General features: G+C 40.5%; 2 protein-coding genes and 1 long non-coding RNA gene across 5 annotated transcripts in view; 1 reads left to right on the top strand and 2 right to left on the bottom strand.

Moving 5' to 3' along the window:
* The window catches only part of LOC107207451 (unconventional myosin-X-like), an 89,565-nt gene extending 73,791 nt beyond the window's left edge, over positions 1-15,774 (top strand). For all 3 annotated transcript variants that reach the window (XM_015634536.2, XM_015634537.2, XM_015634538.3), the window contains 11 exons: positions 628-770; positions 2,086-2,280; positions 3,921-4,078; positions 5,244-5,367; positions 7,131-7,428; positions 8,677-8,884; positions 9,630-9,766; positions 9,931-10,054; positions 11,538-11,987; positions 12,730-12,921; positions 13,475-15,774. In XM_015634536.2, the coding sequence (XP_015490022.1) occupies positions 628-770; positions 2,086-2,280; positions 3,921-4,078; positions 5,244-5,367; positions 7,131-7,428; positions 8,677-8,884; positions 9,630-9,766; positions 9,931-10,054; positions 11,538-11,987; positions 12,730-12,921; positions 13,475-13,588 (2,143 nt within the window). In that variant the 3' untranslated portion in view covers positions 13,589-15,774. The remainder of the gene's footprint in view (positions 1-627; positions 771-2,085; positions 2,281-3,920; positions 4,079-5,243; positions 5,368-7,130; positions 7,429-8,676; positions 8,885-9,629; positions 9,767-9,930; positions 10,055-11,537; positions 11,988-12,729; positions 12,922-13,474) is intronic.
* Positions 10,065-12,723, bottom strand: LOC117244753. Its single transcript, XR_004498411.1, has 3 exons — positions 12,542-12,723; positions 12,293-12,453; positions 10,065-10,521 (listed from the first exon to the last, which is right to left on the bottom strand). It is a non-coding gene; the product is annotated as an uncharacterized LOC117244753 (long non-coding RNA).
* Positions 15,775-20,480: 4,706 nt separating the features above from the next.
* Positions 20,481-25,924, bottom strand: part of LY75 (lymphocyte antigen 75) — a 43,647-nt gene continuing 38,203 nt past the window's right edge. The window contains exons 32-35 of the mRNA XM_015634005.2: positions 25,271-25,438; positions 23,934-24,056; positions 23,317-23,484; positions 20,481-22,327 (exon numbers count right to left, since the gene is read on the bottom strand). Coding sequence (XP_015489491.1) covers positions 22,143-22,327; positions 23,317-23,484; positions 23,934-24,056; positions 25,271-25,438 — 644 coding nt within the window. The 3' untranslated portion in view covers positions 20,481-22,142. The remainder of the gene's footprint in view (positions 22,328-23,316; positions 23,485-23,933; positions 24,057-25,270; positions 25,439-25,924) is intronic.

Here is a 25,924-nt window from a genome sequence, read left to right as displayed (position 1 = left end):
TGGTTTTGCTTTCAAATTTTTCTGAGTCTATCCTATTGGAACTGGACATACTTCTATTTTTCTATTTTCATGTAAAGCATCAATTCTGTACATAATTGTGAATATTCTTTTGGTGAGATACAGTTGCAAGAGAAGAACTGAGTCATCCAGGAGCAACACAACCATTTTTCCTGTTTTGTCAGGATCAGCTCATCAAAACCACTCTCAAAACATGTTTTTGCTCATCCTACTGAGACCTGTGTTTGTTATTGCATCACTGGTTTTAATAAGTACAAGGGAAAGAACTGTAGCAACTCAGCCCAATGGTACAAGCACTGGCTCATTCCAGTCTGTCGAAGTCCCTTGCTAATAAACCAAGGACATCTTGCAGCTGCTTATTAGCTAATGAATATTTTCTAGTCTTTGGAAGTATCTCTTGAAAGATACTTAATTTCATTTAGCTGGTCTCTGCATTCATCAGTTGACAGAGGAACTGAACAAGAGATGGTCTTAAGTATTTCTGCACTCCTCTGTAGTTTGTATTCAGAAAGTCTCTCTGTTTATAGGAAGGTAAAAAACATGACTTTGAGTGTGCTGTGAGCTATTTGCATGCTTATGACTAATTTTAATGCTTTTGTTTTCTGGCAGACCGAATTCTTTTGTGATCATCACAGCCAATCGTGTGATTCACTGCAACAGTGACACTCCTGAGGAAATGCATCACTGGATCTCCCTGCTGCAGAAACCCAAAGGCGAATCCAAGGTTGATGGCCAGGAATTCCTTGTGAGAGGTGAAAGGAAATGCATGCAATTGCATGTGAAACTCATCTTCTCCTTAAAATCTGACAGGGAGACTTGATTGTTGCTAACTCAGTCTAGGGTTTAGCTGCTCCCCAAAAACTGTCATTCTCTGCTCCCTCTCTACCTTCCTGCCTGCTGCTTGCCATGTCACATGTGTGCTAGCCATGGCTCTTACCTGATTCCTGCCAGGTGGAAAAAAACCAGTGTTTCGTATGTTTTATCTTCTGATGATAGCTCTAGCCTGTTAAACATGTCCAGCAAATGCCACCAGGGAATAGGAAGGAGCATGGCTGCTGATGAGGAGCAGCTGGCTTAGATGGACTAAAACATGACACTGTGGCTTTTGTTGGCAGCTCAGTTCCTTCTGACACCTGTCATGTAGAGAGAGAGGGAGAGAGATCTTTGTGGGATTGCTGCTGTCCTCAGCTACACTAACTAACCTGATTGTGGTAGACATAGTGAGGTGAGAAAAATTCTCTGAGGTTGAGCAAAATATTTAAATTACATCTTCAGTCAGAGCTTAGTTGAAGATGGCAGAGCCTGAGTAGGGATCACATATATATTGCAAAATATTCACCCATTTGTCTTATATATTTTTTAATTTCCTCTATACTTTGAGCTCATCACATGGTCTTAAATGTATGAAGACACTCCTGATCCAGTCTGTGGAAAGCAAGTGCATGAGCAAAAGAAATGTCTGTCAAGGAATAAGGGTCCTGGGGTGGTCATGGCAAGGCAGAAGGACAGGGAGAAAAGGGTTCTCAAGATGTGGCAGAAGCCTTCAACCCTAGTCTTAAAAATTTCAAGGAGATTGAATGATACAAAAGAGACTATAAGACAACAGTTTGAGTGCCTTAACTTCAAAATACATAATTGCAAGGCAGCAGTTCCTTTTATCTGGTATTGTTCATTAGTCAAAGAGAAAAAGGAATCATCCTTTGCAGAGTATGCTCTGCTCTTCTTAATAAGGTGTCTGTGTGACAGCAGAGTAGCCACAAAGCCATATATTCAGGAAGGTCTGTCTCTATCTTTTCTTTATATGGAGCCTCTTGGTTCAGTCTCACATTTTTTGAACATTTTGCCTTGTGGGTGGACATTGCTTTTTACACCTCTGAGTAGAAAATTATCTTTTTGACAGCTTTAGCAATGCAGGCTGTAATTTTTTTCTGTTGAAGTATTGAATTTTCTCAATCTTTTTTTTTTCCCCCTTTATTTTGCAACAGATCTAAAATGACAGTGAAATTATTTGCCCTGATCATGGGAGCAAGAGGCACACGAAATGACATGTTTGTGTTTCTGTGCTAGGCTGGCTTCATAAGGAGGTTCAGAGCAGCAACAAGATGTCCTCTCTGAAGATGAAGAAGCGCTGGTTTGTTCTGACAAACACTGCCCTCGACTACTACAAGTCATCGGAGCGCACGGCTGCCAAGCTCGGCACACTCGTGCTCAACAGCCTCTGCTCCGTAGTGCAGCCTGACGAGAGGGTCTTCAAAGACACAGGTGAGAGGGAGAAAGTGGCAGAGAGCAGACTCTGGCTGTGCAGCTCCTGAAGAGGGAACTGTGCAGGACTGGTGTGGTGTGTCATATTGAGAAGGCTGTCTTGAGGCTTTGTGTCTGGCTGCAGACAGCTCTGCCCATGGAAAGTGTACTCTTTGCAAAGTGTGCAAGTGACTGTAAGTGCCTCACACCTGATGGAGATAGGCAGTGCTGGTGTTTATCACTGAGTAGAGTCACTGCTTATCTCAGTGTTCCCCAAGCAGGGTAACAGGTGTGAGTTCCTGTAGTTGACACTAATTATTGGTACATCTCCAGAACTGTCCCTTTGTGGTGTGACCTACATTTGTCTCTGGGGTCAGTGTTAACCTCTCAAACAGCAGCCATCCCATACACTGTAAGGGATGTACAGTGCATGTCTTATGGCATCATTCAGCTTGATGAAACAGAAGATGACAAAGGCCTGTGTTTGCTTTTTGTGCAACATGACAGTTCTGGGAAGGCAGGATCTGGCATGGTCCTCCATTGCTTGCCTTAGGAGTTTGGAAGGGAGCCCAGGTTATGGGATAAAGGGTGAAGTCTGTGAACCTTAGAAAAAGACTTGAAAAACTGGACATTTGAGTACTAGAGTTTGGGACACCTTTTAAAAGGGCTGGAAGCTGTAAGTATTTAGTAAAGAGAGATGAGAGGAAATTTATTCTGCTTATTCACAAGAAAGTGTCCACATTTTTAGTATCAACAGATGTCTTGGGCTGCCTTTAGCAGATAGAATTACCATCACCTTGACACGTTCTCTCAGGTTGTCAAACACATATTTTTAAGAGTTCTGAGAGTAGACTTGGCAATCTAACTGAGTGCTGTGTGTAGAGTGGTCATTTTCCAAGTGATGAACAGGACAGTGTAGTCCAAATGCTGTCTGTGAAAGTGAGCTGCCCAGTTGGCAGGCAAGTAAGTCAGGTTACACTGCAAGGATACTTGCATCTTGGAAAGCTTCTTTGTACCAAACTCTGGACTGGAACCTTCCTGTTGATAAATCTGTTTTGGGTATGGGGATGTTAATGTCTACCTAGTGGATTTTAACCAGACACACCATATGTTGTTATGAAAGCAGGAAGGGTTTTCAAGACCCAGAAGCAAAATGAGAATCTAGTCCACCACTAAGCCATGTCCCTAAAGTGCCACATCTGCACATTTTTAAAATTCCTCCAGGGATGGTGATACAACCACTTTCCTGGACATGGAGTCTTTTGTCAGCCCTTTCCTCTTGTCCTATCACTTGTTACTTGGCAGAAGGGACAGACCCCCACCTGGTTACATCCTCCTTTCAGGTAGCTGTAGATAATAATAAGGTCCCCAATGAGGCTTATTTTTCTCTGAGCCAAACACTCCCAGCTCCCTCAGCCATGCCTCACAGGACCTGTGCTCCTGACCCTTCCCCAGCTCCATTGCTCTCCTTTGACACCCAAGATGATTCGCTCCATAACCTTCCCCAGTATCGAGCCTGGACTGATGGACCTGTAGCTCCCCAGAGGCTCCTTCTGGCCCTTTCTGTAGTTGGATGTCACATTTGCTAACCTCCAGTCAACTGCATAATACAGAGGCCAGTTTCAGCTTCCAGCTTTGTCTCCACCTTTGTTTCTCCACAGGCTACTGGAACATCATAGTCCATGGGCGGAAGCACTCCTACAGACTGTACACGAAGCTGCTGAACGAAGCCATGCGCTGGGCCTCTGCAATTCAGGGTGTCATTGACACCAAAGTTCCCATAGAAACACCTACACAGCAGCTCATCCGTGACATCAGGGTAGGTGGCATCCTGCTAATTCCCACCGGAGCTGGGAGCAGCCAGACCACCACTGGCCTAACCCAGTCATTGCTGAGAATGTGGCAAAAAATGGGGTTGCTGTCTTTAGGGGAAAATCAAAAAGAGTAAAAAAAGAAACACACAACTGTGCAACAAAAAAACCTCAAATATTGCATGAATTTTATTTTGTTAACTGATCTGGATAAGTCTAGACTACTATTCTGTGCAATTAAAAATTGCATGAAGGATTACACCATCAAGTATTTGCATGTCTCTGCTCCATCCTTTCCACTCTTAAGCGTCCTCCAGATGCAAATACAAAAAAATCCGTTCCTACCAGTCATCTGACTTTGATGTAACATGAAGTTCTGTTCATACCTTAGGCTTGTGTGGTTAAATGTCAGAGTAAAGGGTGGAAAGACAATATCCTTCAAAACAGCAGAAATTGTACCACAGGAGTAATTTTTGAGAAGAAACTTGCCAGAAATTTCGGCAAATAAACCTAGAATCATTTAAGAAGACACACCAAAGAAAATTTCAGAAGAAATGTGTTTGTGATGAACTCTAAACTTGATGCAATTAGATAGTTGATTGTAGAGAATCTTGGAAAACTTCAGCTCAGGCTTCAAGGACAGATGGAAAATTATGTATTGTTAGGGAAGGAGTCTAGGACAAAATGCAGAAGAACGTGATCCTGTGTGTATGGTAGTGACAGGCCCAGATTTTAAGCTCTATGCAGCATTTTGGTTGTTTATTCTGTAAACACGTACAGTACAACTGGACAAGTTGAGAACAGGCTCGTTATTACACACTGAAAGTGGTTGATCTGTGGTCAGAAAGACCATTAACCATGTTCTGTTGAAAGCTTGAAGGACATAGGAGAGAGAGGGATTATGCCATATGTATTACACAAACCACACTTGGAGGTGAGATTCTGTGCCTTGGTGACCTGTGGGATGATGCACCATGGCAAGTCTTGTGTTTAATTTCCAGAAATAATGTACAGGGTAATTTTTAGATAGGGACTATGCTTTGATCACTTAGTCTCCATAGGCATCTCCAGAAATACAGACAAAGGTGGTTGAGCTTGAACCTAAATGTGTTAGGACATCCTGCAAAGGACTGTGCCTATTTGAGGATAATCATTCTTTTCTTGCTTTTCCAGGAAAATAGCACAAACTTTGAAGTAGTGGAACAGACATATAGGAGGAACCCAATCTTGCGATACACCCAGCACCCCTTGCATTCCCCACTGCTCCCACTTCCCTATGGAGATGTCAGTGTCAACTGTAAGTATTTTACCCAAGTGACAGAATCCACTCACATTTTGAGGGTCAGTGAGGAGCCTGTGCACCAAAGAATGAACCTGTAAGCTCTCTCTTTGTAGGTGAAGTCTCTTTGGGGCAGTGTAGCCTACAGGGTTCAGGGAGGGAGCAGTCCCTTTCTCTCTCCCTTTATTCTCTGGAGTGTGTTCCATGTCCACTGCCTCTTACCATGGGAACACTGAATCTTGAAGTAAATGGGGCAGATACTTTTATCATCTGTCCAGGGGACATGCAGCCTGTCATTCTTTAGCCACAGTTGGGTTGTGAGTGGCTCCAGTAGAAAATACTACAGCAGGATTACATCATGCAGCTGGCAATGGGGTAGTATTTCTACAGAAGCTACTGTAAACCCAGAATAAATTACTACTTTCTTCAAATGTGTCAGAAGCATGAAAGAGCTAGAGTGATGGGCCACCAGAAGACCAAAGTGATTTGCTGATGATTACAGACTGTTTGACATATTGAAGCTGGAAGCTGATGAAGAACTATAGAAGAATGTCTCATGTGGAGTGACTGAGCCACAGAATCTAAGAAATTTATTTCAATCAAAACATTGTATATAGGAAAAACAGTCTGCCACACAAGTAGTGATCTAGCTGTGCTTAGGAAAGTGAACATCAATTTACACAGCTTTATGAAAATGTCAGCTCTTCTGGTGAGTACAGAAAAAAACAAACAGCTAATGTAAGGTTTTGAGAGCTTAGAAAAGGAAAAATACTGTGCAGATGTATATGTATCATGCCACCTGCATCTTGAGTACAGGATACAGTTTTGCCTTCTACATCTCATCAAAGATACAGGAGATGTAAAAACCTACCCAAAGATGATCAAAGGCACAAAAGAACTTGCCTACAACTAAGTGACTAAATAGGGAGCAGGATTCTTCAGCCTCAAAATGAAGCTTTTAGGGCCAGAAGACTGTCATGGAGAAAGTGAAAGGATACTAGGTCTGTCACAGTACAAGGAGCAAATTACATGGCAGATTAAGAGCACAGAATTTTGAAATACAGAAAAAGTCTGTGTTTTTGAAATTCTGAAATATGGAAAAAATACAGAGCAAGCACTTAAAGTGTGGAACCTACTTTTAAGAGTTGTCTTTATACAGTTAATACATGGCCACTGGGGAAACAGAGGCTGTACAGGAGATTTAGAAGGACCTAAAGCCCCAGAGATGTGCAAAGGAGAATGCAAGCCTGCATCTGAATGGTATCACACGTGTCTGAGCAGTTCAAAAAGCACAAGTTTTGCTCTAAGCATTTTAAATCTAAACAATAGGTATAAGTTGCATTTGTGGTACAGCAATTTGCTTAAGTTCTATGTTAGCCTGGGGTCAAAGCTAAGACAGGCACAACACAGAATATTGGAATTACACAAGCCAGGTTTCAGTGGCCACATTCCAGTACCTCGTTTGCAGACACTAAAGCCTGAACTAGATTACAGTGCTCATTTCCCCTAAAAATACTACTCTGGTTTTCTGCACAGTGTATCCTAAAATGTGTTGGGAGTGGTGACAAATCAGATGTTTGCAAATACGAATTAAAACTGCATTTGAACATTTAGAGAGGAAGCATTAATGAACTTAGAGTATAAATTTAAGTTTAGGACATGCACTAATGCTCAGGTTGCTGTTCTTCCCTGACAGATGGGCACAGTTGATTGTAGTGCTGGTGGGCCAGTAGAAAATGAGGGAGATGCTCACCTCTTTCACCTTTGTGGTTGTTCCCCAGTGCAACAAGAGAAGGGTTACAGCAGCTTACAGGATGAAGCAGTGAAGATCTTTAACTCCCTTCAGGAAATCGAGACAGTGTCTGACCCCATACCCATTATCCAAGGCATCCTGCAGACCTGCCATGATTTAAAGCCCCTCCGTGATGAAGTGTACTGCCAGCTCATCAAGCAAACCAACCACATGCCACATCCCAACAGTACTGGGAACCTGCACCACTGGCAGCTGATGACCTGTATGAGCTGCACGTTCCTGCCCAGCAGAGGGATCCTGCGCTACCTCAAGTTCCACCTCCGAAGGTAAATGTCTCTTTCATTTGCAGCTTGTTTCCTTTTACTCTGCGATCTTCCACTGCCTGTTCTAATTACCTGTCTTGTCCTCTTGCCCTGCAAACATCTTCCTGTGCTGTTCCAGCCTCCTGCCTTTGCCCAGTTCTTAGCACCAGCTGTTCTGTGTATTCTGTTGTGTATCTGTTGTGTCAAAAGGATGTGGAATGAATGTAAGTTACCCAAACAAAATACCTGAGACTGTTGCAGTGCTGATGATCTGCTGCTTCCTAATGTACATATAAAACATTATCAACCTGCAGGAAAGGTGAGGACTGTACTTTCATACTCATGGAAGTATGTATTACCTTGCAGCTGGCACAGGCAAAAAACATACTATAAAGTAGGAGAGAGACTGTAAATCCAATTTATAATTTTTCAAGATTATGTGCAACTAAGCACATAATGCTTGCAGTTGATATTTTTAATCTGTTTTAACCTCCTATTTCCATGAACTAAATAATTTACATATGTTCCCAAGTCATCCTCAGCATCTGATGCAGCTTTACATAGCAGTCTGCACTGGGCCTTATCTGCAGCTGTGTAACCTTGGTTCATTTGTAATGATGAGAAAGATCAATAAAATCTATTTGATTCCTTCCAAGCTAGGAAAGAGTGAGATGAGATTTGTGTCAGTACAGACATAGCTACATCCATGGCCTGGGTCTAAGAGATACAGATACTCCATGTAGCCATTTCATTGTTTTATCGCTGGAGTTGGAAATAATGTTATACTTAAACCTGCTGGTCTTGGAGGGAAGAAAACAGTGTACAGGCATCTGCTTTCTAGCTTCTTAATTCTCAAACATACTTTAAAATTGGCTCAAACACAGCCAGCAAATTTAAAAAAAAAAACAAAACCAAACACATTAAGAATAAATGAAAAAAGTTTACATTTGATTTCACAGTTTTTATTCTCAGTTTTGTAAATGGAGATTGTCAATCCTGCTGTCTTCAGCTGTCACTAAACCCCTGAATCTTTGAACTGCTTATTTTATATATTGCTGAGAAATACCACAGCAGTGACTTTGAAATTACTAGTAAAAGAAGATTGTATGATTTAGGAAAAGAGCTTGGTTTTTGTGTGGTTGCATTTGACATCAGCATCTCTACCAAACTCTTCACTTGCAGTAGTCTTAATTTTTAGGGTAATGTGTTGTTCACTGTGTAATGTTTTTGGTTTTTTTGGTTTTGTTTTTTTTTTTTTCTCTTTACGATTAGGGTAAAGGATCTCTTTCCAGACTCAGAAATAGACAGGTATGCACAGTTCATCAGTGATTCCTTGAAGAGAACAAAGACAAGGGAGTTTGTGCCCTCCCAGGAGGAAATACAGGCTCTTCTCACCCGTGAGGAAATGACCACAACAGTGTATTGCCATGGTGGTGGCTCCTGCAAAATAACCATCAACTCCCACACCAGCGCTGGGGAGGTAATGCATTAGTAGGATTAACCAGATGTGAGCACATCTGTGTCTGGAGAGGGGTTCTGTTGAAGGGACATATTTTTCTCCTTTATCCCCTTTATTTCCAAATTTTATTTTTTTTTTGAATTACAGTTATTTTGCTATATCTTTTGGCAAAGTTCTGCCTATTCTACAAGGCCAATGCCCAGGTTGTAGAGTATCACTTGAAAATTGTGTTGCAAAATCTAAACACTTCTGGTGTTACGCCCTTTGTCTGAAACTTGATAAACACAATTTTCTGGACAAAAGAGATTCCAATTCATAATGGAATCCTTCTGAGAGGGATATTCTACCAGTAACTTAATCATTAGCAGGTCAGAATCAGGATTCCAGGTTGCAGTAGTCATGTCTGTGAAAACATGAGTGCTAAACAGAGCAAAAAGTGGAATTGTTACTAGAGGAACTGAGAATGTCATCATGACATCTGAATCCATTATGTGCTTATATCTTGTGCAGAATTCTAATTCCCTCATCCTCAAAAGGGTAATGAAGGTTGAAAATATGCAGAGAAGAAAAGCGAGGATGATGGATACAAGTAATGGCTTCATTGCAGGGAATGATCTTTTAGGATTAGAATTCTTTAATCTGAAAAGACAGTAATTAAGGGAGAAATGTGATAGAGATGTGTGAAGTGATAGGTGTCCTGAAGAGGTACTGATTCTTCATTGTGAAAGGGAGTGGTGCCTACTGTGTGATGTGTCTGATTTTGCAGGTGGTTGAAAAGCTGATCCGAGGGCTGGCAATGGAGGACAGCCGGAATATGTTTGCACTCTTTGAACACAATCAACAGGTTGACCGTGCTGTGGAGAGTCGGGTGATAGTGGCTGATATCTTGGCCAAGTTTGAGAGGTAAAAGCAAGTTTCATGAAACCTTTAATTTCTAGTTGGATGTAACACTGGATTTCAGAATCCAGGGTTACCTTCAGATTGTGATTTGCACTGGGGACATTCCAGTACCATGATACTTCTCCTTACTGTTTTTTCCCCTTCCCATACTCTCTTATATTTTACAGACTTGCTGGCTCTGAAGACGAAGAGGAGGAAGGACAGTGGCAACTGTATTTTAAGCTTTATTGCTTCTTGGATATTGAGAATGTTCCCAAAGATGGTGTGGAATTTGCCTTCATGTTTGAACAGGTAAGCTAACTCTGGGAGAATAATTTGGTTTCCTGGGTGGCAAAAGCACACAAAAGGATACAGAAAACTGCTTTACCTTTCATTAGAAGTAGGAATGCTGGTTGTAGCAGAAGATTTTAGTGTGTTGGATTTTTGCCCAGAATCTACTAAGCAGATAGACTGTGACATTTTCTAGGGAAGATGAGTATTATAGAAAAAACAAGAAAAATTAGTAAAGGCTTAAAAAAAATTAAATATTAATGATAATTTTTTTAAACTTGGTCTTCAATTTTAGAAGGCAGAGAAATTTGGGTAATGATTCAAGAGAATCATTAAATGTAGCTGTTTGCAGAACATAAATGTAAAGAAAACTGGAAAATCCACCTACCTGCACATCAGCTTGAAAGAGCAGCACATCCTTGGAGTGTTACCAAAACTAGCTATGAAACGTCTTTTGGGCGATTTCTTTTGGTTAACAGAGAAGAGTGCTGCAGACAAAGGAAAGGAGAATGTAGTTGACAATATTTACCTGCTGAGTAGTCTGTTATTTTTTTAAGTCACTCTGCTCCATAGCACAATGATGCTGGCAAGATCAGAGATCACACTGGTATGAAAGAGCCTCGCGGCTGGGATGTGAAACTAAACTGACTGGAGCACCAGTGAGCTGTGTGATTCCTCCTGTCTGTATTACTTCTAACAAACACTGACCTTGCCTCAGAAAATCATAGTGTAGGAAATTACTGGATCTGTGTTAATGGCAGTCAGAGTCATGAAGACTGAAACTCACTGGAAGTCAAATGCGTGGCGTGTACATGACTCAGACAATGGTTCCTTTCTTGACATGAACATCACGTGTTGTTAGCTAGGGAATGTCTGGAAGAGTCAGGAGCACATGGTGCTCCATGGAGCCTCAGTTGTACCAAACTCCCTGTTGACAAGGTTTTCAGTCTGCACAGCTTTAACTGGCAAAGAGAAGTAACAGTAGGAGAGTAGGTGTTACCCAGACATTAGATGGATGTGCAGAAAGCCCCATTAATAGATTTCACAGAAAAACAGGCAAAGGGAAGCAAGAAGATTGGAGGAAACATCAGGTGAAGTAGGAAGAGGTGGGAGGTGTTTTTGTGTAAAGAAACTGAGGTTGAGAATTGGTGTTTTGAATATAATCTTCACACAGGAGCTGTAGCTTGTACAGCACAAAACCAAATTGCTTGAATTCTGCTCTCTCACATCTCTTCTAGACCTAGAAGGTCCTCATTGTAGGACTTTCTGTACAGGATAGGAGCCCTCAAAATCTCTGTCCTTTTCAGAGTTGCAGAAAGGGGGGTTCCCTCCATATCAACCACTTGCAGACTTTGACATATTTATTACAATGTCTGCTCTGACCTTCTGAATTATATCTATCCTGCTGGAATCCACAGATGTGACAGGAATCTGTACATGGACCCAGATGTGAATAAAGTGTGCTTTTGCTTTCTAATGAGTTTGGGGGACTTTTTGTTTGTAGGCTCACGAAAGCCTCATAGCTGGTCATTTTCCTGGGCCAGAGGACACTCTGCAGCGTCTGGCAGCTCTGCGGCTGCAGTATCTTCATGGAGATTATTCCAAAATAAGCTGGACCCTTGATGGAATCTACCCAGTTAACAGGCTGAAATCCAAAATACTGCACTCAACAAAGAGCAGCAGCAGTACCAGTCACACTCTGGAGAGGAGACGGACCAGCTTCCTTGAAGGGACATTGAAGCGTAGCTTCAAGACAGGGTCTGTAAAGAAGCAGAAGGTAGAAGAGGAGCAGATGATGGAGATGTGGGTTAAAGAAGAGCTTTCAGCTGCTCGGGCAAGCATAGCACAGAAATGGACCAAGCTGCAGGGGCTCTCTCAGCATCAGGCCATGATGAAATACATGTCCATTGTAAAAGAGTGGCCAGGTTATGGGTCAACCCTCTTTGATGTTGAGGTGAGTGATAAATTCCTAAAACCACAGCTGGGAAGAGATACCAGTCTGGAGAACAGAGCTGTGTGTAACAGAAGGGAATTTTTGGAACTGGGTACATTTTGCCTTAGTTGTCTCAGGGAAGACCTGCAGTACCACAATACTCAAGAGTTAATACAGAGAGAAGGCAAGGCAAGGCATCCTGGTGAATGAAGGAGACAATGGATTCCCAATTTGTTAGAATAATGGTGGAGTGGGGGAGGAGAGAGTGGTTTAAGAAAGTGGTGGCTAGTGGAGGTCAAAGTGAAACAAAACTCTGGTGTTCTCACCTGCAAGAAGTGCAGTCCTGTTCTGCAGCAGCACAAGAGAAACTGCACGGACGGGGGAATGTGCAGCACTGTGCTCAGGCTGCTTGAGTAGGAGACCACAGTTCAGTTCTGTCAGTTTTCCTGCTGCCAAGGTCGACCACCATGGGAAGTTGCTGTATTATCTGTAAAATAAGAAGTGAAATACTGACTTCCTACATCACTTTAAAATCTGATGAGAGCTATTCCCTATTACAGTTATTTATTACTCACTAGTATTTGTCTCACGGCTCTGTCACTTCTGAATCTTCGCAGCAGAAGTGCCTTCAACATAAAATTCTGGTTGGTGTATTGAGCTGAAATGTCCTATAAGAGCTGGAAACAAAGGGCTTTTTATTGAATGGAAAATTACTTGATCCTCCACTGCATTTATACAAAAGGTCATGTTTCTCTTTCTGCAGTGCAAGGAGGGTGGATTCCCCAATGATCTCTGGCTTGGCGTCAGCACAGAGAATGTGTCTGTCTACAAACGAGGGGATCCTAAACCATTAGAAACTTTCCAGTATGAGCACATTGTTTTCTTTGGAGCACCACAGCCCAACACCTTCAAAATTACAGTGGATGAGAGAGAAATGTTCTTTGAAACCTCCCAGGTACGTGAAAGCACACAGCCACTAAAGTCAAGTTTCAAGAAATAGACAGGTTTCTGTGGAAGAACTCTAGACTAATGGACTACTCAGCCAAGGGAAAAGATGAAGGGAGCTGAAGCCTAAAGGGCATAGTACCTCTTCAATACAGGGATTAACAAAAAAAATAGGCTGGTTAGAAAGTGAAGGAGAGTGATTGATGTTCCAGTGCATCAAGAGTTTCCAGTTCTGGGTGCTCTTCAGTTTGCTTGGGGTTTTTTTATTCCTTTCCAGTAGATGAATGGGGTAAGTTTCACAAATGTAAAAAAAAATTAAAAAAAATTAGTAGAACAGAAGTTGCTTTTCTTTGAGCTAAAAATATTTTAAGGTATTGCTACAGCAGAGCACAAATTTGTCAAGCCTTCCTTTTCTTGTCACGTTTACATTTAGTATTAACATGCAAAATTTATTGTTTCATGACTTTAGAGAAGGGAAATCTCTTTCAGGAAAATGTCCTGTATGCCTCAGTGCACTGAGGTTTTCTAAGTGCTAATGCTGTGTTGCTGTGTTCTCTCCCCAGGTGGGCGAGATAATAAAGATCATGAAAGCATACATCAACATGATCGTGAAGAAACGCTGCAGTGTCAAATCAGCCACCAGTGTGGACAGTCATGCAAGCATCTGGACTAGGTGATACGGATGAACTGGCACTAGTTTAGTCATGGGTATTTGCAACTTGCCAGCACAAGTGTAGCAAAGATGTTTTTTAAGAATTCAACTGACTACTGTATTTAAAACCTGAAGTGACAACTACAGTACCATAGGATTTGCACCTCTGCCCAAAGACATTAAACAGTTACAACTGTTGTTTAATACTAATGACCCAAAACTTCTTTTCCCCTTGCTTGTTTGATGAACAATGTACCTTAAAGAAGCAAAGTCAGAAGCATCCTCTTCCTCCATGTCCTCTCTGCTGCTTTCATTATTACCTGTCATACTGGCAGAAAAATTTACAAGGATCATTTCTGCAGGACAGGAGACAGACTTAAGCTTCCTTAAGAATTTTGAACATGCAGATACCTGGGATCATGTGATCACATCATGGTCTGCTTAAAGAATATTTCTTTTTATTTATTTTGCAAACAAATCTAAAATATAAATCACTGTGGGATTGTTTTTTTTTTTCTTCAGCATATACTAATGATCTGATCTGGTCTTAAAAAGAAAAGCCTTTGTAGAATTGGAGCCAAGTGGTCCAACAGAGAGGTCAAACCCTACATGGGAGAGCATTAAACAAAGAAACAAATAAAAACACCCAAGGTGCTTGTTCACGTTCCAATAAAAGGTCAAAGGTACACAACTGTAAAAAGAGGCACTTTCAGTTAAACTACTAAATACTCTAGTCTAGGAGAACACCTCTGGGACTAGCACCACTGAAACAGGCCCTAAGGTGCTATTCTGGGCACACTGCAAACAGTGCCTCTTGCATAAAAAATAATGACTCTCATTCCCCTGAACAGCCCAGGAGGGAGATGTTTTAGTAGCATTTCCAGAAGAGCTCCTCTTCACAAACTCCAGGTATTAGAGAGGTTGGAGATTTATGGTGAGCAGCTTGCTTGCATTAAGATCTTTTTTCTTTAGAGAGGATTTTAGGATGACTGGGGTCCTGAACTTACTTTAAAGTGAACTGTTTCCTACTGAGTGAATAGATGCCTAGATAAATACTTATTGGCAAGATTTTTACTTTCTCTGTACTACAGTAAGCAAATGCCAAAGCCTTCGTTCACCCCAAATTTAACAAGAACTGCTCACATCACTGAATCCCCAGATCCTCATTCAGTCTCCTCTAGGTCCTTAGTCCATGGCAGAAACTTGAAAACAATGCTATTTTGCCAAAACAACTGCTTCTTAACCTGCACTTTAAAGAAGCAGAATTTTCTCTTCTTTGTGAAAGGCAACAGTCATCTTCAATCTCTTGACTTCAGAAAGTTGATTTAATTGTTTAAAAACAATATTCAGTATCAGTCCCATCATAAATTAGTTGCATTAACAAACAAGAAACCTGGTGGTGAGCCATTTTCTATGACCCTTGTCTGGTCTTTGGATCCCAGAATGCAAAGGCCTGTTCAGTTTCTTACTGAAACTGCAGCGCTCTATGTAATGTCAGCCTTCTTCCACATTTAAAATTGGCTGTCATTTCTGAAGTAGAAGCAGCTAAGGCCTGTTAGCTATGAAACAGAAATTGCACAGAAAAGTAGGAGTCAGTATGCAAAAGGTTCCGTTCCAATTCATTATCAAATTGTGCCATATCACTAATAGTGTGTTGCAGAGCACTGGTTTTGTGACAGTACAAGAAGAAACGCTGTACATAACCCCTGCTCCTCTCTCATTTCCACTACACTGCAGCATGTGCAAACACTCCATGCACTTGCATCAGCCAAAGAGGGTGGCCACTGCTGTGCATCATCTCTTCAACTGGAGTTTTGCCTTAAAGAGCATCACTGATGGATCCTACAAACACCTCCTTGTCACAAGGAATAAAGAGATGCCCAGGTCACAGGTGGGAGAGAACAGGAATGCAGAGGCCACCTGAGAAGCAACACTTTGTATACACTGCATACACTGGCTCGATCTCTAATGTATCGGTCTAAGCTTGATTATCCCTACTTTATTATCCTAACTCTGCACTAGCTCTGTGTTCTGGCTCTTGGGTTGCTGCAGGCAGCTTGAACCCACTTGAAACATAACTCCCACTACTATTTGTTGTAATTTTGCTCATTTCTATTACAGAATTCCTTCTTCTGTCTTTTTTAATTTGTAACTGGCTTTACAAGATGAAAGTTTAATAAATTATTGGATTGCACAGGCTGTATTCACTTACAGGCATTGTGTGCCCATGATAAGGTGTTTACTCAGAACTTAACACTTGGAACTGGTAAATGAAAAGCAGGTGTCATCAGCCTGAGGATACAACAGCCCTTCCTCCCAGAAACAAATTTTGGGGTCAATAGAAAAGAGTTTGCTGCTACAGTGAGGAAGGTTTGTTTCCAGCTTCTGCTTTACTTTCTGGGGCTGTCACACCTTTGATCAGTGGGAGAAGTGCCACTGGGTCTGAGACAGCAGAGCAAGGAATTAATTGTCTCCCAAGGCCCAATCTTGTGGGATCAGCTTCCTACCTTCAGCACCTCCAAAGTCACTAATAACAGCAAATCACTTCTGGTTCAAATAACCTGCGAATTTGCAATCCCCACACAAGTGCATGGCCTGGCCATGGTGCTCACCTAAGAGCTTGTGTCACTGAAGTGAATTTGGGCTGGGAGCAGCTGAGCTGTCAGCAACACAGATCATCCCATTAGCAGACAAAAGTGCCCTCAATCCATACACAGGTGTGGAACCCAAGCAGTGATGAATAATCCCTTCATTAGGCTCCCCTATATACCTTGTTCAGATGCTCTGAGATGTCCTGAGAGCCTCAGGACCCTGGAGATCAGTCTATACAGTATCACTTGCCTTTATCCTCTTGCATAGGCTTTCCAGGTCTTTAGAGGCTGCAAGTGCCTCTGCTTACTGCCAGCTAGCCAGTCTCCTCTCTGTGCAGCTGTTGAATTTCAGACTGCACTTGTTTCATTAATACATTTCTATAAAGACAACAAACATGCAGTGCTGCAGGTCCAGTATGACAACAGTACACACTAATGCATTTATTAATGGTGGTCCTGAATAACAGCCTAAAGCAGTGGCCAACTAAAAGCCTTCTCTGACTCCCTTTATAAATGTTTGAGCACCCTGTCAGTGTGACATGCAGTCCCCCACCCAAATATTTCTGTAATAGTTAATTCAAGTTTGAATGCTCTATTTTATATGAACTAGTTCCATGACAATTTATAATCAGCACCTACACCATAAACATGAAATGATTTATATGCAATGACACTGCCTCAGGTAAGTTGTTGCACAAGGTCACATGTCTAGTTATTATTGGCTGTAAACTTAAAACATTTATTTGTACCTGGTTTTAATACACACAGCCTCTCCCTCTGTAGGCTGTGTATTGTATTACTACCCTGTGCATTTGCTTCAAAGTAACATGCTCCCCTTGAGCCTTTAAATAAATCTCACATTTGAATTCCAGCCCCCTCTGTAAAATATGAACTAAATCAGTGGGATGGAATTCTGCCACCTCTTGGCTGCTTTTTTTGACCAGAGATTCCTAACACACAGTTGGTGTACACCTTGGCCCCACTCCACAGTCAGCACCGAGGTGAAGGCCAGTAGCTGGATTTCCAGTGCCAGTCACTTACCCAGTGCCAGCTGGGTGCTGCTCCAGCATGGCTCTGACACCCAGCTGGGAGGAATCCATCACACAGAGCACCTCGACTCTGCAACCCTGTTTAGGTCTGAATGCACCCCAAAGCAAACGTGTTCAGGTGGCCGATTCCTGGTTCCTGCCAGGTGTTTGCTGGCCAGCAATCTGGGGCCCCTCACAGCCCCCAGGCACTGGCCCTCAGGCCTTCCCCAAAATGCTGTGAAGGGCTCAGGATTAGCAATACAAACGTGTTTTTCCTGTAAAAGCAAACACTTAAAAATCCTGGGTGACTATCACAGTGACAGCCGAAGATAAACTCAGTTGGCTCTGTACTGGGTTACACTCTGGGTGTAGTTCTTTCAGGGCCACTAGTGAGGCACACACGTTAATAGCAACTTACCTGCCTTGTTCCTTTCTCCTGTTGCACTGTGAGGTTGAAGGCAATTCAGCTGCCTGATGAGGCATACAAAGACACTGAATCTGCATGGGAAGAGACAGCCTGGTTGAAGAAGGTGTGGAGGGAGCCCCTTGGGGCTGGAAGAGGGGAGAAGTGGCTGTTGTCCAGAGCAAACTCCCTGTTGTGCTGTGAGTACTTGGGCCAAGGTCAAGAAAGCTGCTCTGTTTTCTTGCTTGCAGAGGAGGGGGACAGACCCACCCTGCCAAGGCTGTGGTGTCCTGCCGCTACAGGATGTTCCAGCTGTCCAGAGCAGCTGTTGCAGCCCTTTCCCTGCAGCCCATGGCAGTGTTGTGGGGCTGTTGGCAGTGCTCATCCCACATGTTTCAGCCTCGCAGCTGCTGCTTCATTGAAGAAGTGGTGCTTTCTGGTCCCCCTTCCTGGAAGCTTGCGGTGGTGTAAAGCTGCCTGGTTGGTTCTTCTGTCTGTGGTGGTGTGTTCTCCATCTGGTGGCTTAAGAGTGCTGCAAAGCAGGTATGAGAGAGAAGAAGTACAAAGAATGGTGTCCACAGGATTCAACAAAAGATGGAATTTCAGAAATCCAGTCTTTTTCCTCAAAGCAGCTCATGATGCAAGTCCTGGGCAAATGTGACTTCCCATTATCCCCACACATTTATAATTCACACTTTCATTTAACACAAGATGCTTTTCAAATACCTAGATCATGTTTATGAAAAAAAGACATTTCAATTAAAGTTCAGTTGCTAATAGTGAAGACATTCAATCAAGCATATTTGCAAAATCATCTCAACCCACTACTTTTGAGTTTAATTTGAACATACATATATGGCTTGTTAGCTTTAACAAAGTGTAAGCACCATGATTTTGTACAATTACCTCCTCTGAATAATCTCCTATAAGGGAGCATGACACATGACATTTGAGAAGTTCTATAGAAAGCAGGAGCAATACTCTAACTACTGGTATGAGTGTCCCAAGACACAGCATGCAGAAAAATATATCTGTTCTCATTTGTTCTAGCAAAAAATGCATAAGAGGCCAGCATAATTCAGGAAGAACATCTTGAAACAATTATTTTGTATTGCTGGAATCCACTTTTTTGAGTCACCTTGGAGTAAATTACACTATTTATGCTGAAAAGTAGTAAAACAAAGAAAGAACTGTTGTACGGTTTGTAATTATAGTCCCTTCTGCACTGGTAAAGTGAAATCCATAAGAACTTACTCTGTGTTGCAGTATTGTGTCATCACAATAAAAACCTTATCTGCTATCCTCCCCTACCCCCACAAATCTGTTAAAAATCTCAGTTACTGACAGATATTATGAGAGAGTGAACAGGAGTGTGCAAATACCATTGCTGTGGTTTAGCCATAAAGAATATACCCAAGACAACAGTATTTTATAAGGGCATTTATGCTATGCACCATTTTTAAAGTTAATTTGCTATTAACAGAATATTCCCTCTCTAGTACTTTGTCAACTCTCACAGTAAAATTCCGAACTAAATGGGAAAGCTCCATTAGAGTGACAACTGAATTTTACTCTCCAGTGAGGAATCTGGTTTTCCTAAGCTCAGTTCTTTAATATTGCTCACAGATCTTGCTTTAAAACTGTGCAGTGTCTGTTCAATTTGGTCAATAAGAACTTTATGTACTTCTTGACAACAGAATGGACTAACTTTTAGAAACCTGGGTGTTATATATCCAGCTGTGCTCCATACAAACAGCAACAGCAGATGCATGAAAGGCCCAAATTGTAGTTTCAACTTGAAGCAACAAAAATTGTAATGTTTGGTCTTCATTTATTTGCAACCACACCAAAAAAAAAAAAAAAATCACTAGCAGGCCATGAAATTTACTTACTCCTTTCAAAAATGTTTACATGCATAACATATGTCCAAAGCAACAAGCAGATGGTGCATTTGGTTTCAGGGAAAAATGCTGAGAAGTACAACAAAAGCATCAAGCCTAAAGGGTGATCATGCATAAAGACTTGTTGATTTCTATGTCAATTAAGTTACTGATGCAGAAACACTTCTAAATTAAAATGTTGGCTGGTGTAGTGGCAGATGTGGATTAACCTTTCCATGACCCACAGCATTCCATGGACTGGGCAAACTTCAGGAAGAGGAACTGAAGTTGTACGCTTCTTGCCTAAAGCTACCACAGCTGGCAGACAGTCTGTGCTCTGGGATGAAGGAGTTTTAGGATGTCTTCTCAACTCCATTGCTCTGGGACCTGGGAAAGCATGTCTCTGCTGCCAGTTTTCCCTGTGCATCATCTTCAGTTTTAAGATTAATGTTTGTGAAGCAGATGACCTCCTTAGTCATCTTGCACAATAGGATGTTTCCCCCAGGAAGCCATTACTGGAGCTAAAAATAACACTGCTCTTCCACCAGCAGTCAGAGATGTTGGACATCTGGAATTCAGAGCTCACACATCACTTAAAATTAATACATCTCATGCTTTAATTGCAAGTTAACTGGCAGTAGTTTAACTTTGGCTGTATTTTAAGAGACATTATGGAGGGAGCCTTTATACACTGCCTTAATTTGGGCCTCAAGATGCTAATGAACTACACCCTGATTAGAACAAAAAGGCACAGAAGAATGTTCCCTGTGTAAGCCTGAAGCAGCTTGATAAAAGCTAGGTATAACTAAGTTTTGAAGTCCAAAAAGAAACTTGCCAGCATTCTTTTTAAATACATCAAAGATACATATTACCTCTAAAATTTTCTTACCGTGGTAACACACATTTATGGGCCTTAATTCTGATCACAGCCCCTGCGCTCTGCTTTTACACCCAGTGATTAATGACCCATACCTTAACTCTGATAACTGCTTCCATGGAAATAAAACCAGTGTAAGTAGTTCAGTGTTTTATTTAACTTTATTCTTTCAATAACAATGCTGCCAAGTAATCTTCCTGTGTATTTCAAATGAAGTGGGTTATTCACCTGCACTAAGGCCATCGTGCTTACACAAAAAGGAATTACCAGTGATTAGACAATTTGTGTGTGATGAAACAAACATGAGAAATGGGGCCTTAAAAATTTATTTACATCATTTATAAAATATACAATTTTTAATAAAAAGTATATATCCTTTTGTGTTGAATTAAGATCTTACTATTAATTTCCGCTTTCCATTTCAGATTCACACCTAAAAATACTCATAGTATAAACATCTATAAAACTAGTAAATCTCAAAGCATGGGAACTTGTAAATAATTTTCCCCACTTATTACTGTATTTAGAAAAAGACAATAACCAACATTTTTTCTAGTCCATTAAGTTTGGCAAAGCACTTAGGGATATAAGCTAAACCAGAAGACATCAGGAACCAGACTTTGCAAAGTTTCAAACACTTCTCATACCAGGGTAGGTTAAAGAATGAGAGTTTTTTTCATTGTAACTACATTTTCTACAAGTTACCTCAGAAAAAGCAAATGTTCACAATTGTGCCCAAAGTACCAAACAAACAACAAAAGTGCTTACTTCTTTGATCAGCAAAGTACCACAATGGCTCCTTTACCCCTTCAGGCTGCTCTTTTAACAGGCTCAAAGTGGTATCTACAAGTTCTCTCCTTCTCAACACAAATGATAAACACTTCCTTATCAAAATAGTGCAAACAGGAACAAAGAAAAGTGCCATCAACATTAGTAAACTGCAGGAAAAGAAGGCAGTTGAACACTGTGACCTTGCTCTGCTGCTTCAGAGAAATCAGTAGTACTCTTCTCAGCACACCAGGCCAATGTATTCCTATTTACCACCTCAGGCCATCACCACATGCAAAATGGATTTGGTCTTTGGCATATCCTCCTTCATAAAAGTAAATGCACCTGCTTCCTTTGTACTGTGCATTCAAAAAAGTCTAAAGACTTTTTCAAAACAGTAACTGATTGAGTAATTAATATATACAACTCTTTCTTCCCTTTTTCCCTTTATAGCATTCTTTGGAGTGCATAGGAAAGGCTACAGTAACACATCACATACAAAAATCAAGTTTAAGTTTTATGAAAAATACTCAAGTATTTTTAGCATTTATGTACACAAGTTTGTTTACCATATATTCTCAGTCTTTCCTTACACGTCTTTTATCTTGTTTCCTGGACAGACGACATATTTCACCTATAAAGTTATAGGTTGGTAACTATAAAATTAGGAATTTATTCCTATTATAAATAAGAGTATTTGGAGAATTAAATTTTAAGCATATTCATTAAAGTTGTGTGAAGTACTATTGGCATTAATTTGTTCCATCAAAAATTCCAGTAAAGAGAGATAATGCTATAAATTAAAAAATACAACAGAACTCTAAACACCTTGCATCTTAAACGCCTGAGGCCAAATGTAAAGACTTATCATAAAACTGAATAAAAATTGCACTTGTATATAAACAAACTAAATTTTGCCCCCGTTAATAACCTTGTTACTTTTCCAAAAAGAAGTAATAGAACATCAAGTAGCTCATTCTTACGGCTTCACACAGTGAAGTTCATGCTTAAATTGATCAGAAGAAAGTTTTTTCAATAGCTATCTTTTGTGAACATATCATCAGTTTCATCATCATTCATCCCTCTTTGATAGCGTACAGAAGAGAAGGCACTCCAGTGAAGACGCTTCTTTTTGTAGAGGTACCATACCAGTCCAGCAATGAAAACCAAGATAATTAGCAGGGCAAATGCTACAGCCACACCAGTATGATTAGAACCTGAAACAGAGCAAAAGACTAATAGTTATTATTTAAGATTTTTGGCAAGAATATTTTGTCATAGGGTTGATGCTTAGGTAGCTACATGTTAATACTGCAGTCAGCTCAAGTCAAGGCAAAATGCTTCTTATTAATAGTCTTCACTTCATCACATGGGAAGTTAGATGCTGACCATGCACAAATGCATTATCTTATTTTTGATCATTCTATTGTTAATTACTAATATTTAGGTTGGAAGGGACCTCTGGAGTTCAAAAAAAAAAAAACTACTTGCAAAGGCTACAGTCATTTAGAGGTTTGTATACTTCATAAATCTAATGAGATCCTGGGCTCTTGGAAGGGAAGGTACTAATACTCTCTTCAGACTGAAAAGATCTTGTTGAGATCTTCCTTAGTGGAATAAAGTTTAATCTATTACTGCATTTCCATTTCAGTGAAAATGTATTCAAAATCAGAAAGATTCCACTGTTTATCAGGAACTTGCTTGCTTAATGCTCAGTTAACTGCTTGCTTTCCTGTACAAAGCCAAGGATGAGGGAGTAAAGGCCTGAGTCTTTTCTGGAGCTGTGGGGTGACATTTCCAGAAGCCTCCCCAGGACTAAAACACAATGTGCAGTACCTGTTTACTCACCATCTCTTAGGAGCAGAACTCTTTCTGATTCCACCTACACAAATTCACCCATGAGAGTGAGTTTTACCCTGTGGTAAAAAGCAATAGCAACTACTCTATACTTTCTGGACACATCAGTTCTCTTACGCACTGAGTGGACAGTGAGAGCCAGGAGAAGTCAATTCCTAGACAATTTGTTTCTGAATGCAATTTTATGGCTAAACAACAACAGAAGACTCTTGCTTAGGCAGAGGTACTTGATGGGTTCTTTTGTGAATTGCAATTCCATTATTTCAATACTGACTTCATCCAACAAAGCAGAAATTCCTGACAAGAGTCTCTACAAAATTAAGTCTCTGCTAAAATAATGGTTCCGTACCTAAAGGAGCTTTACAAACCACTCTGCTTCGACTACGTGCACAGTCAACCTTGGACCACATGCCAGTTGTGGACAGGATAACACTGCATTTTTCATTGGCTTCTGCTGTTTTATTCTCCCAGTTAACATAATTAACTGATGAGCCATCCAGCCAGTTCAGGGACTGTCCTGCTGAAAAAAACATGACTTAGTCTAGATCACCAAAACATCCTGTAATGCTACACATTGTCATTCACAATCTTTTAACTTCTTTACATTGCTAAAAAGAAAAGAGCTGACTATCCATTCCATATATTAAAAGCAGTAAATATGAACACACAACTTTTAGCCACCTCTCTTCTCTTTAGGAATTGATGCACTTGCATCAAATATTAGGCAGCAATAACAGAGGTGGAAAAATTAATTTCAGGGGCTCCTGATTACCCTAACTGTGCAACAGGAAGAAACTTAACTACAGTGAAGTCCAAAGAGCTTTAAAATGTTAAATGACAGATTCCAACCTCAAATAAAAGTTACTGTAGGCTACCAACACTACAAGACTATTCTTATTGGAGGATTTATGCATTTATATTTACAATACGAAACATTCATACTCATACATTGTTTCTACTTCTTACCCTTAAAGCTCTGATCCAAGCCAAGCCATACATTCTTGGTGATGAGATCATGTTCCTTTATGTGTGCACTCACAAATGCATTTTCTTCAGCATCCACTATAGTCAGAAGGGTTGCTGAAGGATCTAAGAGGCAGAGGAAACCAGTCAGAATTGCAATGTACATGACTTTTCATGGTGCTGGTACACTGAATTTTCTCTGGGAACAATTGCTATGGGAAAGGATTTGCTGACCTGGCCTTGTAAAATTAGGTTAGAATAACCTTCAGAATAAAGACATGAGCCTCCCATCCCCTAAAACACAGCATGTTTTATGAGATGGCTTCAGATGGCTGGCTATTCTAGCAGGTTATACAGAATAAAAACAGAGTAAATTTATTGCAGCTACAGACTATTATACATGGAAGATATCAAGAGATATGCCTTTTGAGAATTACCAGTCTTGCCCAATTAATAGGCTTTCGAAAATACAGTTGAACAAAAGCTCAGCATTTTGCTGAGTCAAGTTATTTTCTAAATCAATCTGTCCACTGTGCCTCAGGTTTTTATGTACAGTAATTAAGGAATAAGAGGGAGGAAAGGGCATGCTAGAGAGGCATGTTCAGAGTGTACCCATCCTTTACAATTATATATAAATATAAACCAGATGCTTTCTCTTTCAACTACCAGACCAAATTGGACTCAACAGAAAACTGCATCCAGGACTGGGTACTTTAGATCCTAAACAGTGAGTCCAACATCATACCATAGGATAATGCCATAAAAGAAAGTTATGACAGTCACTAACTTCTACATTAGGGTGATTAAAACTTCTGTACATCAAACTAATTAACACCGTCTCTTCAATGCAATTCTCCGTGTAGCTCAGCAAAGAGAGAAAATACATTAATTTGACATAAAATTAAGTTTTTTACATGCTTTAATATCTATAACATACATGCTGTTTGAACCATTTGATAGGTTAGCAAGCTCCCTATTAGCAAGCAGCTGTGGCAAGGATATAATAAGAAAGCCCTGCCAACAGCACTAACTTGCCATGCAGAAAAAATGCTTTCCTCCAAACCATAAGCATTAAATTTCTGAATATTCTACAACTGGCTACCTGCATTTTATCTGTTGATACGAGTGTGCCAAATGATCTGTAGCATGTTGCAGTATTTTATTAAGAATTTTCATCAGGTGTTCAAAGATAAAGCTTGCTATTGCCTTTCCTAAACTAAAGGAACAAAAAAATGGCAAAGCCAAAGTATAACCAGTGTAAGATTTTAGGTTGTTGGGTTTTATTTCTTCTCAAATAGTGGACTTATTACAAGTTGTAACGTGATAGAGTCTAAACCTACTCAGCTTCTGGCAGATTCTCTTAGCCTCTTCCACGTTATACACAGAAAAATTGTAGAATGCCATGTCAAAGGCGTAACAGTGATCCCTGTACTGCTCCCACTGCAGGGAGCCACTGCTCTGTGGGCATCCAGAAGCTCTGCTTGCTTGCTTTGCCTCTAATTTTCTCTCTGCAAAGACAAAGAAATTGCTGTTATTTCTATTTGTGCACAGTCTCTGGAATAACAGGAAAATAAGTATTAACAAGGGCTACTACTCCTACCAACAACCACTATTCAATTAGCTTATATTCCTTCTTCTTGTGTCATGTATGAATTTATTTTAAAATTACCATAAATCCCAAAGGCTTGGGAACAATTTTTCATTGCTTTTTTGTGGTGTTTGACATTTGTTATAGATATATTTGATAAGTACTTTGATTTAGAAAAGATACATTTGATATTCCTATCACAGATGATCAAGAAGTAACCAGATTTGATTTAGGTTTTCACCACTGGAATGATGAGAATTTATCTCCCTGCAGTATTACAAAGTGTTTTATCATTCCTGATAGAAAACTCCTCTTAAAAAGGGAACCATGTGCAGTACTTCAACCTTCATTTCTACTTCTAAATAAAACATGTAAAGACAGCCAACAAAACCTTAAAAATAACACT

Source organism: Parus major, chromosome 7 (assembly GCF_001522545.3).
Source record: "Parus major isolate Abel chromosome 7, Parus_major1.1, whole genome shotgun sequence".
Lineage (NCBI taxonomy): Eukaryota > Metazoa > Chordata > Aves > Passeriformes > Paridae > Parus > Parus major.
The sequence above is the reverse complement of the archived record's forward strand: the minus strand, read 5'-3'. Positions and strand labels throughout refer to the sequence as shown.